The following is a 16,925-nucleotide window of genomic DNA, read 5'->3' on the forward strand; positions in this document are numbered from 1 at the left end:
CACACAATAAGCAGCAAGAATTATTTGGCAACAAAAGACCCTTATTTAAAAGCAACAGAAAATCCCCTTGTATTTTTCAGCCAGAGACCCTTCTGAGGATTTTTTCTTCAAAATGAAGGTAGCCCATGCTTTACTCACCTCATAAAGTTGTTGAAAGGATCAAAGCAAACAAGTATTAAAGGGCTTAGTTCTCTCTCTAGAGTCTTCATGATTAGACACTCCACTTAGGCCAACTAATAAGTAAACATTAGCAACCCACTTCTTAAAAGTAATTTTTTTAAAAAACTGAGGACATGAAAAATTTCCTAAGGAAATCACTATTCTGAGATACATGTGCCTAGCAACTTCCTAAAAGCTACATGGGGAGCCTTCTATAAATATATCCTTAAACTGATGGTCTCCAGATCTATTTTTCTGGCAGAACCATTTGGATTGGCTTACAATCATAAAATTTTTATATATTTGTCAACTACTTCAGTCTGAGGATATCATAGGAAAACCCAGATTTCCAGCTGTTCTTGAAGCACAGGTAGTGAGACAGTCCCTGGATGGCCACCCAGCAAAAGAGTGCTGTGAGCGGGCACCAGGGATGGTCCCTGAGCACGGAGGACCCTTTTGACAGGACTGTAGCCTAAAATGTTCTGACTCAGTTTCTCCCGGACACAATGAGGTAAGTACACCCCATCAGAAGGGCCAGAACAAAAATGAGAAGAGACAATGACAAAATAAACAAGCGGTTTCTGATCGAAAGAGACATATCAAAGTCTAACTTTCCCCTATAAATCTGAAACTAAAATCTGTAAAGGTAAATAGAAAAATAAAAATGACTTTAAAATAAAAGAGCTACTAAATCCTTTTTGATTCACACGGCTCTCCCAGACAGAACTTCTCGGGGCTCATGGGACTGGCATAGCCTCCCCTAGAGGAGTCTGCTCAGAACCTTTCCTTGCCTCCCTGCGGTCTGGGAGCCCACAGAGGAGCACACTGTGTCTCTGCCTTCAATCACCCCTCCCTATGATATGACTGGGGCTCAAAACACTGTAAACTGAGTATCCTAAGTGCCTTATAGCCCTCAGGAAACCTGTCCTAAGTAAGTATTTACTTTAAAGGCCAACCCATTGGTTACTCCACTGTCATGATCACACCTCAAAAACACTCACTAGATCTGCTAATAAATATGAGTTTTAATCAGTGTAAAAATATTAATTTTTAATAAAAATCCCAGAGAAAGGTGCTTCTAGCTCCAAGACAGCCCATGAGTGTAGCCATATGAACAAGATGTTTCTCCACTGCTATACTTTCAGGTAGAGATCACTCTGCCCACAGAAAAGAAAACACCCGATATCCATCTGAGGACTTAAAATGGGAAATTCTGATCCAATAAGGAAAAAAAAAATTACAGCAAAAGTGACAACAAAAATGTAATGCAATACAAGCTTATTTTTTTAATTCAATAATGCTCATTTTTGCCTTGCTAATAGAAAAGCAAAGGTTTTTGCCCTGTTGTCTTCCCGCCCCCCTGAGTTCAACTGAAAAAGGTCTTACCTGCTGTTACTTTATTTAGAGTCACTAAGGAACTGAGGACCTTGTTAAAATTCTGCCCCTGATACAAATCGTTTGCATCAAACGTCTGAAAGGAAAAATTAAATAAGCAAAATTAGTAGAGTCTTGTGTTGGATGTAAGATAAAGTTCTCACAGCAACGAGAGGGCCATGTGTAGGATTTACAGATGATATCCTAAAGATGAGACACAAACCAGGACTAGTGAGCTCAGCTTGTGGTATAAGAGTAGCAGGTCCAATTAGAATCCCATTTAGGCCACCTTAATCCTCAGCCTGAGAACAACTCCCCATCCTCCTTTATAACCTAATGTGGGAGCCCTTCCCAGGTTAGGGAGCTGATTCTGGTAGCACTCAGTGAATGCTGGAGTGATTTCACAATCTTTCTCGCCTTAGATTAAAGCAGAGACAGCAGGGCATGCATACTACAGATTTCCTCTCCTAGTTTCGGTAGCTTCCAAAGCTAACAGCAGCTTTGAGAAATCCGCAGACATCAGAATGGATATGAGAATAAAAGGAAGGGAAGACAGGAGATGCAGATTCCAAAATGAAGGCAGGTAGTCTGGGGAAGTGGGGCAGCAGGGGACACTCCACTCTCAGGGCAGAGTGCTGAGGCCAGACCAGGACTATCTAATCTGCCTTTTCTCCAATCTCCACCACCTAGAGAAATGGGGAAAGATGGAGTTAGTCCCAGCTTGTACACGCGCATATGCACACACAAGCTGAAAAAAGCGCCATCAGCTTGCTTGGATACCTTACAGCTAAGTCTACAATGTGCGTGTACACACGTTAAAACACAGATCTCATTGCCAAATACTATCTGAAGACTACAATATATATATACACACACATATATATATATCTTTTGATCACCAAATAACCCCCCCAAAAAAGAAATTTTAATAGTCTGTGCCAGAAAACTCTGTGCCAGAAAAATATTTAAAACTTCTTTCAAATTTTTATAACAAGATATAATATTTAGATACCGAAATATAAATTAACATACTTCAAAAGTTTCTCTCACTGGGACAAAAATAAACAAACATGACGAGTCACCCAGGAATATCAGCGGAGAGGGCCTCGACTTCCTCTCCCAGTTGCCTGCCACCTCTCTCCTCATTTAGTCAGTTCCTCCATCTCACAGGTCCTGCCAGGAATCACCCCCCCCCCAACTTCCTGCCTCCCTGCCGCCACCCTCTTTCCCATTGAACTTGAATTCATCTGACTTCTCCTAGCCTCGCTTCCTTCACCATACTCAGGTCCCCTAATCAGGCTCCGCCAGTACATTCATTCAAAAACAAAGACAATTTTATATTCAATGTGTATATGCCACCTCAGACTGTAAAATCTACAAAAGCAGATTTTACAACACCAAACATCTAGCAAAACAGTCGGCACAGTAAAAACTCAAATGTTTGCTAAATGGATAAATGCACCAATCCATCCACTCATCTACCATTTAGCTGCACTAAATGTCACTATAAGTGACATTCACACAAAGAGCACCTAAGAACTAGTGCAAATCTGAAGTATTGCTATCTTCTTCAAAAAATCATCTTCAGTTAATGATCTTCTGCATTTAATTTCCGAAATAATGAGTAAAAATTATAAGGTATAATTAAATATGAGTAAACAAAAAAAAGGGGGGGAATCCAGATGCTGAAAAACTTCAGGGAGGCAATCAAATCAGAGTGCAGAGAGGAGCTGAAGCTCACTTTTCCAAAAACTGAAAAAGGAAACTAAATGGAGCCAGAAGACTTAAGCAATATGAATACATCTAAGCATTGTGTATAAAGTTAATGATGCATTTCTCAAATAGTTGAAGTACAAATTCATGATGCCAAATCCTTCCTATAAAAAGAAGTACCCCCGAAAACAGTCTTAAGAATCACTTTATAATACAGAATTTAATTCATTTGTTGTGTTAACTATTACTTAAGAAGAAATTCTAAATCAAATAAGAGCATTACTTAAGCTGATATATACACATACATTTTTTTAATGTGTTAGTTGCATTTTTTTAAATAATTAAAAGTATTAACCTCACTAGGCCTCGGTTTCCTTATATAGAGAACATGAAAGTTCCCTTACTTGTAAAATGCTGGAACAGGTAATCTGCATGTCTGTCTTTCAGCTCTAAAGTTCTAATTCTAGAGCTTGGAAAATTAAAACTGTGATATTCTACAAAAAGAAATATATATAAAATGTCCACTAACCTTCATTGTGGTAAGGCGGCGAGTCACAAAGCCCAGAAAAACAGGATGTTGAAAACTGAAGTTTCCTGTTATTCCTGAACTATATATCTCTCTTACTTGGACACCAACACCAGGAAGCGTCTGGTTGGCGAAAAGTGCCCACCAATAGAATTCAATGTGACGTCAGAACTAAGTGAATTCACATATACCCTACATATCTTAACAGGAAGCTACACAATGAAATGAGACAAATGCTTGCCATTGAGAGGGAAAAAAATAACACATATTCTGAAGCAATTAAAATGTTTTGAGTAAAGTACTTCTCCAGAGAAATATATTAGACTATGCCCTAAAATCGAAATCTATTCAACAAAAAGCAAAACCAGAAAAATCTTAGGGTACACAGAATTTTTGTACTATGAGAACAAGAGAGACATCTCATTAGAATTTTGATAAAAATATCTCTGCAAAAATAAGTCAGTCTGTGTATGAGAACGACCAGGACATTTAGCACACTAAATTGTTCCCTGAGACACTCACTCAGTGCTTAAGGAGATAAAAGCCCTCCCAGCCTGGTCCACCTCACCATCTAACCACTGGTGCTCTAACAACAGAACACTCTCACCCTTGGCTGGAGTAAGGAGCAAGAAGGGAAGGCAACAAATACTGTGGTCCCTTTTCTTCGGGTGGCACTGAGAGAATGGTTCTCAGAAGGCGCTCGGCTGCACATTAGGATCTCCTAGAACTTTAGAATCAAGATACTCAAGCCATGTCCCAGACCAATTTAATTAGAATCTCTACGGAAGGGACCCAGAATCAACATGTAATACTCTCCAGGTGATTCCGAGTGGCCAAATGTGAGAAGCACCTCCCCAGAGAGATAAGGTATCCTGAATCTTCACTCTAGACATGCTCACTCCTCACACCCACCCTTCATAAACACGTTGAGAGAACACTCAATACCCTATAGATCTTAGAATCTATCCAGTTGAAAAATGTATTACCAAAAACTCGCCCTTACTTTCACATTAAGTGAATTAAATGTGCAGTAGAATCATCCGATATTCTCAAAAATATATATCTTACCAGTTTTCCCCCCAAAAAACTCATATTAAATTATATTAGTTTATTTTTAAGATTTTACTTTTAATAGAATCAGTACTACATGAAATACAACAAATACAAACCATACAGAAACCAGGATATAAAAGGCCCAGAGCATTCAAAGGGGACATAAAAATACTTTCTAAGAACTCTCTCAAGCCTCTATGGGGGAGAGAGGTAAGGGTGATCTAACACTACAAGGCATGTGGTAAGAAAGAAGCAATACAGTTCTGTGAGACAAGATAACCCTTAACTTGAAGGCTACTCCCTCCTGGTTGGCCTTACACAACTTCGTGAAGCCCTCTGGGCCTCAGGTTTCTCATCTTTAAAATGGGAATGAGGAACAGAGAGGATATTGAGATGACAATGATGAGGATAAGAAGTGGCAATGTGCAAATCCCTCATGTTCAAAAAGAAACAAAATTTAAAAATATTCTGACTCTTGCACATCAAGCCTTAAGGTCTCTTGTAAAAACTGACACATCAACAACTATGTTCTACCAAGGAAAACTCTTATTTTCTAAAATACAAAACAAAACTACCAAGAAAAAAAAGCTTCCTCCACTGTAGGAGCTCAAGACCGTCCAGAGAAAGGGCCACAAGTCTCCACACCACACAGCGTGCACATCAAGCAGTTTCTGTAGCACGCGCACACACTTCACATACCACAGCTACTGCAGCACATACCACACCGTGCACCACACAAACTGCACACACACTCTGACACCAATCTCCACTGATGTACATCAGCAAGATTCCAGCTCACATTCCAACGGGAGACTGCCTTATCCCATGTCAAAACACTAAGGTTCCCATCCAGAATGCCCACCCTTGAAGCTGCTAATTCTGACAGACCTCTGCTCCCACTCACCTTTCAGCCTCAACACCATGGACTCTTTCGCCACCCTGAGGCTCATAAGGGGAAATACAGCCTTCAGCCGCATGCAGTCAGGTCTCTTTAAGGTTGTGGATGTGTAAGCTGTACCTGCTACCCAGTACGAGAACAGCCACTCCCATTTGGGAACACTTCCCCAGAATTATCACTCCTCTGTCTGCCTGACACTGAACTATCCAATGCCTATTTCCACTAATAACTGAGTGAGAATCATAGCCAACCTCACCTGAACCCATTTTTAAATATATCGCAAAATCTAAGCAGTGCTGTCAGCAAAAGTAGGAGTGTCAAAAGAAGGTTGTGGCTTTCTCTACCAAGACCCCACCAAAAAAGCAGGAAATTAAACTATTTTAAAGGAAAAAAAAAGTTATAAAATTCAGGGTGATGAGTGTAATCCATAAGTACAATTACAGTGAGATGTTTTAAAAAAAAATATTCAAGTACAGACATGGCAGAATCACCCCAAATCTAACAACTTCCTTTGTCAGGAAAAAGTACTAAATATCAAAAAGACTCTAGCCAAGAATATATCATTCTCCATGAATCAATCAAAGCAGGGCACTGCTATAATCTTCCTAAAAGTATCAGCATAAATACTATTTTTTTCTTCAGAGGCTAAACTAACTTTTCCCATTCAAGTAGGGAGCATGAGGCATCACTGACAATCTCTGCCTACAAAACTCAATGTAGTGGTCAAGAAATGTCTTCAGGGCAAAAAGACATGAGAAGCTCTTAGGCATGGCCTCTACTTCTTCCTCTAGTTTCTCCCAAAAGCACATACATCCTATTCCTCTATTGGAGGAACACCTGGAATCATATAACCCAGAGAGTTAGAATTATCTTTATAAACAAAAGAGCGCCACATCACTAACCCAGCTGATACCAAACCTACTAACGAAGACTTCAGGTTCGTTTTCTTTTTTTAACACTGGCTAGTACTGGATATCATCTCACACAAGGTACAATTTGAAGAAAAACCTGAAGGAAAAGGAAAACCAACTGATATAAGAAGGCTCTGAACACAGGAGTAGCACAAAGACAAGAAGTTGAGACTAGAAGGAAAACAAGCCAACTGCACGTGGCAGTCACTACAGGACACACAGGATACGCCAGCCACACTGGGTCACTTTGAGAGAATGAGAGCTCTATCAGAAATTAGTCTGGGACAGTCAGCATAAACCAGGCCCACCCTAGACAAACCAGGTAATATAATGTCCCAAAGTCTACTATTTACCAATCCAAACTCAGAAGGAAGGGGAAGGATGACGTGCAAGCACAGGCCTGCTGAGGGCCAACCTACCTCTGAGCACTGGCCCCTATGGACAGGTTACTGCACAACCTACTCACATTTTCCTAACCTGGGAAGGGAGAGAAACTCAACTAGCTGAACTTTCCAAGATATCTCTGACAGAATGTACTGTTTAAAGAATGATTGCCGACTTCGAGCAAGGGAGAACCAGGGTGAAGAGACTCGGCAAAAGAGAAAATGTGGGGGAATGAAAGTGCGGGGGTGGGAGGTTCAGAAGCTGGCCTTCCTGACATGCTTTTGTAAAGGCAGGAGGAAAAAGAATCGGGGAAAATACAAGTCCATAAAAGGTAAGGCATTCCTCCATACTAGAGCTGCATCCCCTATGACAAGGTTCCAGAGAAAAGAGGCCCCAGGCTCTGGATGACTTAGAGAGGGACAAAAGAAACTGCTGCTGGGACTGGGTGACAAGGAGACTACCAGGCTCATGTTAGTCAGCACTCTCCCAAAGAGGACACTTCTGAAGGCTTGGCAGGACTCCCTTTCCAGCAGGCAAGAGAGGTGCTCACCCAAGCCGTGGCCTTCCCTCAGAAGAGGCTGAGGCTGCTGAGAGCCCCACTGGCAATGTGCTGGATGCTACAGCCACAGGAAGGCTCAACCTTGGCCTTAAGAAGAAAAGAAAACACATGCCATAAGATTTCAGAAAGGATTTCTGAAAGATGACAACTGTGAGTGGTCTTACCACACGTGCAGATACTCAGTTGTAGACAAAAGGCAGAAAGAGAAGGTGCACCGTCTATATCAGAAAGATACCATCTGGCCTAAAAGGCTCTGTACCCCACCCAGTGTCCCTCTCTCACATGTCCAGCAGAGGCCCAGAGTAACCAGCTCCTCAGAGTACTCACCACTCTGCCCGCTAGCCCCCCATAAAATAGTATCAGTGACACATCACCAAAATGGCTAAAACTGACTGTGAAAGACTTGGCAATCTTGCCCAAACTTAACTTCCCAGCCTTAACTTTTGTTACTCCTATAAAAATACCCTATTTCAACATATTCTTTATTTATATCACATTTACTATCAAGTTTAGTTCCTAAACTAATACTTGAAATAAGGAGGGCTCACCAGTACACAAAGAAGATCGGTCTGTGTCATACACATCAACCAACTGTCACTAGCGCCCATCTGGCAAGACAATTTTATCAGGGTGACCCCCATGTGCACATGTGAAAGCTCCCAAATGTGTAAACCTCTAGCCAGGTAGAAGACGACTTTGATTTAGCAGAAAGAGCCACCATGGTTTTCAGGAAAGCCTTAACCAATAGCATATTGTTATATTTCAAAGGCACAAATTATAAGAGCTGATGCTAATCAAATCCAAAATTTTCACATTCATCGCACTATTTTCCAACTTCCTTTGTCTAATTCAAGTCGCCGCAGCTCACTGTTCACTGCTTTCTCCCATTTACGCCTCCCTCCCCCCCGCCCCGCCCCCGGAAGAAAGGTGAGAGTCCCCCCACCCACTGCCACACCTTCCCGTGGGCTCCAGCCAAGGAGATGTGAGTGCACATGACATGCACCATCTCTGAGTGGGATTAGTAACGCAGGCTCCACGCAAAAGCTTTAAGAGCCTTTGGGTGTTTCAGCCAACTTCCCTGTTCTTTTCCTTTAAACGACAGCGCACCACATTCTTTTCATGAGAGGAGTCATCCGTGAAGCTCACTCGAAGAAAGGGGGCCAACAGCCCTGCCTTTAGGAGGGAGGAGTATCCAAAAAGGTGAGGACAGTGCTTGAAAACCACCAGTGTGGCCACCCGCTACGGGAGTCCTACCTTCACATGCCACTTTTCTCTTTTAACTGAGTTACCACATTTTCTAATTAGATACATCAGTTATCATTGGTGTTCTACAGAGTGCTGACACACCTGACAGAGGTGGAACAGGGCTCCCCAAGGTAACTTGAGGATGCCTGAATCTTAGTGAGACCTGAAAGACTCCCCCGAATCCCAACATCAGAGTTTGCTTAACCTTGGCTTCCAAATTCATAGATAGTGTTGGAAATCAGGAGTACCTTCCGCATATCGCATTGGAGAAACAGAGAAGCAAACTTTATATCACAAAATAGATTGTGTTATACATCACATAATGAAGATCTTGTTAGCCGGGAATCTTTCAATGGCAAGAAAGTGAAACCCAACTCAAACTGGCTTAAACAAACAACAAAAACTACTGGTTCGCATAACTAGTAAGTCAAGAATGGCAGGAGCCACAAGCACAGATATGGAAAGCTTAAGGCCATCTCTTTACTCTGCTTTCTTCAGTATGGGCTGCAATTTCAGGAATGTTCTCCCTTGTAAGGCAACATCACGGCCAGTAGCTCCAGACAGCCAAGTCCACCACCTCAGCTGCACTTGGCTGTCCCTGCCTGATTCCAACCGCACAGCTGCTGAGGCAGAGCAGCAAGGAGAGCTGTGGCAAACCTGCATACACGTGTGACTCAGTACAAGGGTAAGACTAATGGAATTGAAACAGGATGACACAGTAGAAAAGAGCTCTATTATCACAACTGCTTTCTCACACACCCTCCCCAGAGTCTCATCAACAACCAACAACCTGGCCTGATCACAGAAACCCAGACATCGCCAACCACAACAGACTCTGACCCATTCGGCCATACTGATGTGAAAGCAAATGTAGATGACTCCCATCTAAATGTCTTCACTGGCTGATATCATTCCCTAAGCATACTCCACCAAAAAAATACCAAGGAATGTGGAGGAAAAAAAGTCTTTCTTCCACCATCTCTGCACTAATAGAAAGACCCCTACAACATAAGAACAACTAAGCACTTTCTCAATTCATGCAGCTTGAATATTTCAAATGCAACAAGCCCGGTCGGTTCTTCCAATGAGTTTTTGAGGAAGCTATTTTTGACACAAGAAATTTACTTTTGGCACAGTTCTAGAGTGTAGTTCATGAAGTTTAAAAATATAATTTTGTCCTATCACACTGTCAAATAGAATTTGTGATTTTAGAACAAGATGAGTAAAAATGAATCTTAAATAAGTTGTGCTATTTAAGTTTAATGCAAATGGTCCATATTGTTGGGGATATGTGAAAAACAGATCCAGCAGTGAATTTTCGCCTTCTTGGCTTCTGTAGATTTTGTACTTAATTCCGCCTACTCCCACACCCCAGGGATAAAATTAAAGTTTGACGATGGATTCTATCAATATACATAGCACTTTCACCCAACATGCCCCCAATTTCTTTCAGTTTAAAATGAGAATTAAATTGGTCAATTTTGTGGATTCCACTGTATCAACACCCAAAACACAAGGACAGGGACCACCTACAAAATAGAAATACCAGCCAAATATTTTAGGTACAGCTTCCAAGAAGTGCTGAGGGAAAGGGGAGGACAAAGTCCTAAGAAGAGAGGCAAGATAACTGAGCAATGAAAGCGTTGATAAGCCTTCATCACAAATAACCACGGAGGCTGAAGCATGGGCAGCAGGAAAGAAGAGGGATGTGGCATCATCCGCCAAGAACAAGTGTTCTGTTGAAAATTTTGTGTCCATCTTATTTTACAAACAGCTGTTGAAAGGAGAGGTCGTCTGGCTAAAAACCCAAGAAACAACATGGCAATGGGTTCCCTGGATTTTCTTTTTGCTTCCACTGTCCCAGACTAGGTTCTAGGAAAAAAAAAAAAAAAAACCTGCAGCCTAAAAATACCAAAGGGTGCAGACAAAGCAGCCCCAAGAAAAGCCTGCTTTCCAGCTATAGCATCAGGAAAGGGACAGCCCAACAGATAGGAAACGTCTAGACAGCAACACCACAGGAAACATGCCCACCCTACCCACTGCAACAAAGTGCCCCTTCCTCCACCCTGCCCACCATGTCCAGTGGAGTCGCACTGTTTTCTCATCTTTCGTACAGGAGTAAAGTTTAAGATGTTAAGTCAAGAAATAGAGGTTTCCAGTATATTACTTAAATTTATAAAAGTAACTACTGAAAAATTAAGACTCACCAAACAGTGCAATTAGTAAAAACTGGGATACACAGGGATTATGAGGGAGGTGGGAGGCAAGGCAAGTGTACTCGGTCCTTTTCTTTCATAGGGATCTAAATGAAGGAAGCCACAGTGGGACACAGATGAAGAACTGGATTGGAAGAGAATTTCATAGATAAAAAAATGTAAAGGGCTTTGTAATGATTAACTATTAAGACAATAACATAAGAAAGTGCAAGTACTTTATAAACCATTCGATGCTATGCAAATATAACTTTTACCAAATGAAAAGTTCAAAGGAAGTTTGAGTGATCAGAAAAGTCAGAACAGTAGATAGTGCTTGACAAGAATACTTTAGGGTAGATGCTGTCAGAACTTTCAGATGTTCAGATACTTTCAGAGAAAGAAAAATAAGCTTATAAACAAATACTTTCATTCAAAATGTTTTATTTTTATTTAGGAGCCAATACTTCTATCTAAATGCTATAAAATGCTCTATCTCTGTCTGCCCTTCTCTATGTAATTTCTAGTTTCCAGTATGTTTATACTGTGTACTTATGTCAAAATAAGTACCATTTAATAAAGCTTGCTATCATGAGCATAATGACACAATGTGACTACATTGTGACTGCTGCATTTCCAGACCACCACCATTCACTGGTCTTAGTTCTACCTTGTAGGGCTGTATTTGAATCCCAAGTGCTAGGCCCAATTTCTATTAACTTAGAAAAAAACATTTTTAAAATGTCTGGGTACCTGTCTAGGCTAAGCATTCCCCTTGCATGCCTATTATAATCTCCAAGATAACACTAAAACTTTCCCCACAACATACAAGGTTATCACATATCCCAAGCAGTTAGGCCCCAGAATGCCACAAATTCAGATTCTTATTTAGGACAGTTCACCAAAAATTCAGGACATTTTGTTGGTTCAACTCGACAAATCAACTTGAGAAGCTCAGAGGCCAATCAAGAAGCAGAGGTAGGCTTTACCTACCCAAGTTTTTGTCCACCCACCCTTTCAAGCCTCATCATTTCAAGGGTCTCTTTCTCTAAATCCCAATCCCGTGATGCTGTCCCTCTTGCAGAACTTACAGAAGCTGCCTGAATCCTAGTTATATGCATTGATTTTACTTGTTACACAGTGCGCCCCAATGCTACCAGCAGAGACATCTTGTGCATCTGTGCATTTCTCAGGGCAGGGCATAGGCGCAAGGAATGTCCTCCTAAATTATGTGCAGACTGACTAACATCACCAGAAGAAAAACTTCCCCGTTTTCCACTAGCAATGAAATACTAACTTGCTCTTCAATACCACATTTTTCAGAACACATTCTCTCCTACAAATGCTCTGGTCAAAAAAATCTCATGATCTCATCCTGCCTGAACGATGTAGCAATCTTCCTAAGAACTTTCCCAGTTCATTATATATGAAATTACCTTCTCTTCCATGGGTCAATTATAAACTAAGATTCCAACAAGATGCTAAAAACTAGAAATAAGTTTCCAGGTCTTGGCAAAGAGATCTCAAATTTGAAGTTGGGACAACATGAATCTTACAACACAAGCTTCCCATCCCCTACACTACCTTGTCCTAGCTCTTCAACTATCTTCATCTGATGTTCTTCAAAGCCCTGACCACAATCCATAATGAAAATTGTATTTTACATTATAACCAGTACACTCACACAAAATCCATAGTTAAGCAACTTGAATTTTTAATAAATTCACCACTAAGAGAAACAATCAGCAAATATAACAAGGACAGAATTTGCTCAAGCTTTTAATAAAGTTGCTAATGATTCACTGGCTCTAATTTCTTTATTCTCTAAGTTATAAATCCTTCACTACATTGAATGGCTTTAACTGAGTTATTCACCACACCCAAAAAAGTGATGGGAAGATATATAGAAAGCTAACAGTTTGCAATTAAACATTTTAAATCTTGTCAAATCCATCTCAGTTGCATGGTACAGATGAATTAACACACGTACTAAGAATTCAAAATACATGAACGTTATCGACACTACATTGTATAGTGCCCTGAAAAGATCAACTGCCCAAGGGTCCATAATCTTCCCTCAGTCCTCTTCCCTTTTACGGAGCTTCTACCAACTGTACTGCCACCATCCCCTTGTTTTAGCTGATCTGTAATTCTAAATTTAGAAGTTCTAGACTCTCCATAAACCTGAATTCAAATACCAACTCTGCCACTCAGTAAATGTCAGATGTCAGGCACATTTGTTAACCTCTCTACATCTGTTTCTCCTCGGTGTATAAAGGTTAACTGCATCTACCTACAACATGGCCCTGTTCTGGTAGCTGTTCTGGTACTAAGAAGCTGCTCAGCAAGCAGTCACTATTAAGCTGCCGGTATGAAGTTTTTAAAAGTATTACATTTTTACCTGTTCTCCATTTCTATTATTTTTTCTCATATGTGCAATGGAAAATGTCTTATCTGTTTCTTCCTATTCAAGTAACTTTTTTCTATTCATACTCGAAGTCCACATGGATAAAATTCAGCTCATGGTTTCAGTATGGGTCAGAGACTGATTGGTTGCTTGATGATGGAAAACTTGTACAAAAGTAATACAGGGCTCAGACATGAATGGCTAACTTCACAAATGATAATATAATCTTCAGATTCTTGAAAGCAGAGGTAACATCTTCCACATGCCAAAATGCAACTTTCTAGCTTACGTGCCCAATATCACTCTCATGCCAAAAGGGCCCCGTACCATTTGGTTACCACCATGATAGTAACTAATTCAGAAAGGATCGTGAGGGGATGCTAGGAGCATAAGGTGAAAGGTTTTGGAGAACAACCCAAAATTACATACTAAGTATAAAGAGAAAGGGCATCTTTACAATGGAGAGAGATCTGGTGAATGTCACCTTAGCCAAGTGATGGAACTAAGCATGAGCAGTATGGAGTGTATTGACATTAAGCACTTCCTTATATGACCCAGGGGAATACAGAATATCACTTCTGTAGAATTCTTGCCTAAAATGTTTAACCTAAATCAGATCCTGTCCAGACTGTGGGACGCTCTACATGATAACGACCCTGCATCAGTCATAAATGATAAAGGTGGGGAAACTATTCTGGAAACAGAAGAGACTAACGAGGCATGACAAGCCAAATGCAACACATGACCCTTGTTTGGAGACTATATTAAAAAAAGGAAAACCTACAAAGGTCACTTGGAGACCACTGGGTAAGTGTGAATGTGGACGATATGTGAGACAGTATATTACTTAAACATAAAATAGCATGGGTGTGAGAACAGTTACTTTGATTATGTAATAGAATGTTTTCATTATGTACACGCTGAATATTGAGGCAAGCATCATGAGATCTACCACATAGTTTAAAAGGCTGACAAAATAAAAATATGGTAAAACACTCAGAGTGAGAACAGAGGGGCAAAAGTCTGTATACAGCAATCTAAGCGAAGGAACAGAATGTTTACACAAGTCTCCCAACGTTTATGTTTTAAATTGTTCAAAGTAAAGCAAAAGGGGTGCATATTATGAGGCTCTCTCTAGCATCCCCTCATCACCGTCTCTCTTTTAGAAAGAAAATGAAAGCATTTCACTCATCATCCACACTTTCTCTATAAACGAGGAATCAGATAAATAATCCTGGTAGGCCCCATATCACTACTTCAAGATCTTCTTGATCATTGCCACACACACATCCCTCAAATTCCCACATCTGGATTGGCCTGGTTTTGCAACGAGAAATGGTGGAAAGTACTTTCCCCTTTGCCTTTCCAAGCTAGGCAGGATTCTTGGCTCTTCAAGCATGGGAAAATCATGTGGTTCCCTCTCCCAGCCAGATCTCTCGTGACCTCACCACACCCTGATTTTAATGATACAATTGAGTCAGTGTTAAAACCAAACTAATTGAATCAGAAATTCTCCAAGGGGACCCTGGAATCAGTATTTAGAAACTCCACACTCTGCAACTACCTGTTAAGTCTTCCATGAAGAACAAGTGTACACACTCATTACCATCAAAGTGGAAATATTAAGAGTTACGGGAAGTAATATCATATGACTTCTCAACTCAAGGACCAGTTAGTTTCTCTGAGCTATCAGAGAAAACAACCAATATAGACTAATATAAACTAGATCAGAAATATTCTGCCTAGAAAGTTATTTTTTTAAACATACTAAATGCAGATTTCACATCTAAATATGATCTGAAAGGCCTTGGGTTTTGTTTGCTTTGTAGTTATTCACGGGAACATGTCTTCACTGGTTCCTAGGACTTAAAGCAACTCCTCGGGGGACATAACCGCCTCAGGACAAGTATCTGTCAAGAAAAATGAGGGAGGAGGAATTTCTCCTTCCTAAAAGACCAACTTGGATTTTGATTTATTGTTAAGTAAAAATAAAAAAGTGATAACTAAAAGATATTCAAAGAAGTCTATTTTACTAGACTTAAAAAAGGTGAGAAATCGGAAGTAAAAGAGGGGAATGAAATCAAAAGGCAAAACACTGAGTGACTAGAATTTTCTATGGACAGAGATATAAGGCAGTCATGCCACCTCAGGATTCTCAGACCACACATGCACATGAACTCCAGATTCACATTGTTCCCACTTATTGGTCATGACTGACATAATTTTTCACAAGGTCTTACTAGAAAATAAGAACTTGAACCCTTGATAAAGCATTTTCCCCACCAACTAGCCAACACTGGACATCCTTATTCAATTGCAAAATGCACAAGTGACCTAACAATATTCAAAATAATGAGTTTCACATGCAAAAACACACTCCTTTCTCCCACTCCGGGTCAATGATGATGTATGAGAGGCTAGTGAGAGGTCTTCCCAGTGACCACACAGACACCTGGAGCAATAGCGGTGCCTAAAGTGACAGCATGGAGCAATAGCGGTGCCTAAAGTGACAGCTGCAAGCACACCATCGGCTGCAGAGCGCAGCCCTCTTTACACTTTGCATGCATGCAGAATGCATCATATCCAACACCTAATGCATCTCACCTCGATCAAATGCCTCTACCTACTTCCAAAACCACCAACAGGCTATGACCATTTTCAACAGGAGAAAGAATCTGGGTCCCTTCCAGAGATAAAAAGTTGATGAGTCACACACAGGTTTAATACGCAAATGTGCTGCTTCCCCAGATTCTCCTATGGTCGCCCACAGTAGGGACTGAGGAAATTTCCTATCTCTGTGTAAGGAGTCTGAGAAAGCTCTGGACATTTTGCTGACACATCAACCTCAACACAGGCTACATAAAGTTCTGTTCCACTGCTGCTCTCTGTGGAACATCTTCAGTTTCTCTTATACCAGAGTTACTGAAATCTGCCAAATGGTTTTCTAATCAGGCTCGAGATCCTTTCCAATTCTAAAACTCTATGATGCTAAGACACTTCCTAGAAAAGGGGAACTGCCAGGCCCCCAGGCTGCCTCCCGCTGGGCTTTACCAAAGACAAGACAGCACCAAGAAGAGCTAGGACCAGACACAACTCATCAGCTATAGTTAGGCTGCATGGCCCAGCCTCCTAAGCCAACCCTCGTTTATTAGGATCAGCAGCCACCATAGTTCATGAAATGAAAAAAAAAGGCTATTTGTTCACAGTTATACTTTAGCTAGCAGTTCATGAAGCAAGGCCCTGAAAGAATAAAAAATTTAAGGAGTGATGAGAAAGAAGAGTAAATTTTTGAATGGGGTAGGAGGTAGAGAGAAAAGGCTAAACTGTGACAGAGCAGGTGGGACTCAACAGACATGCTGAGCCCCTATGCCACTGGTCTGGGTGGGACACCCTAAGGGATTTTAACCAATTCAATGAATATCTACTGAGTGCCTATTAAGTGAAAGACACCAAAAAACTTAAATATCAGAGAACCTGCCCTCAAAGAGCTTATGAACAGACCAA

General features: G+C 40.8%; 1 protein-coding gene across 2 annotated transcripts in view; it reads right to left on the bottom strand.

Moving 5' to 3' along the window:
- ARHGEF7 (Rho guanine nucleotide exchange factor 7) overlaps positions 1-16,925 on the bottom strand; it is a 129,110-nt gene that overhangs the window by 77,104 nt on the left and 35,081 nt on the right. For both annotated transcript variants that reach the window (XM_006909360.3, XM_025044971.1), the window contains exon 3: positions 1,546-1,630. In XM_006909360.3, the coding sequence (XP_006909422.1) occupies positions 1,546-1,630 (85 nt within the window). The remainder of the gene's footprint in view (positions 1-1,545; positions 1,631-16,925) is intronic.

This window comes from Pteropus alecto, unplaced genomic scaffold (assembly GCF_000325575.1).
Source record: "Pteropus alecto unplaced genomic scaffold, ASM32557v1 scaffold13, whole genome shotgun sequence".
Taxonomy (NCBI): Eukaryota; Metazoa; Chordata; class Mammalia; order Chiroptera; family Pteropodidae; genus Pteropus; species Pteropus alecto.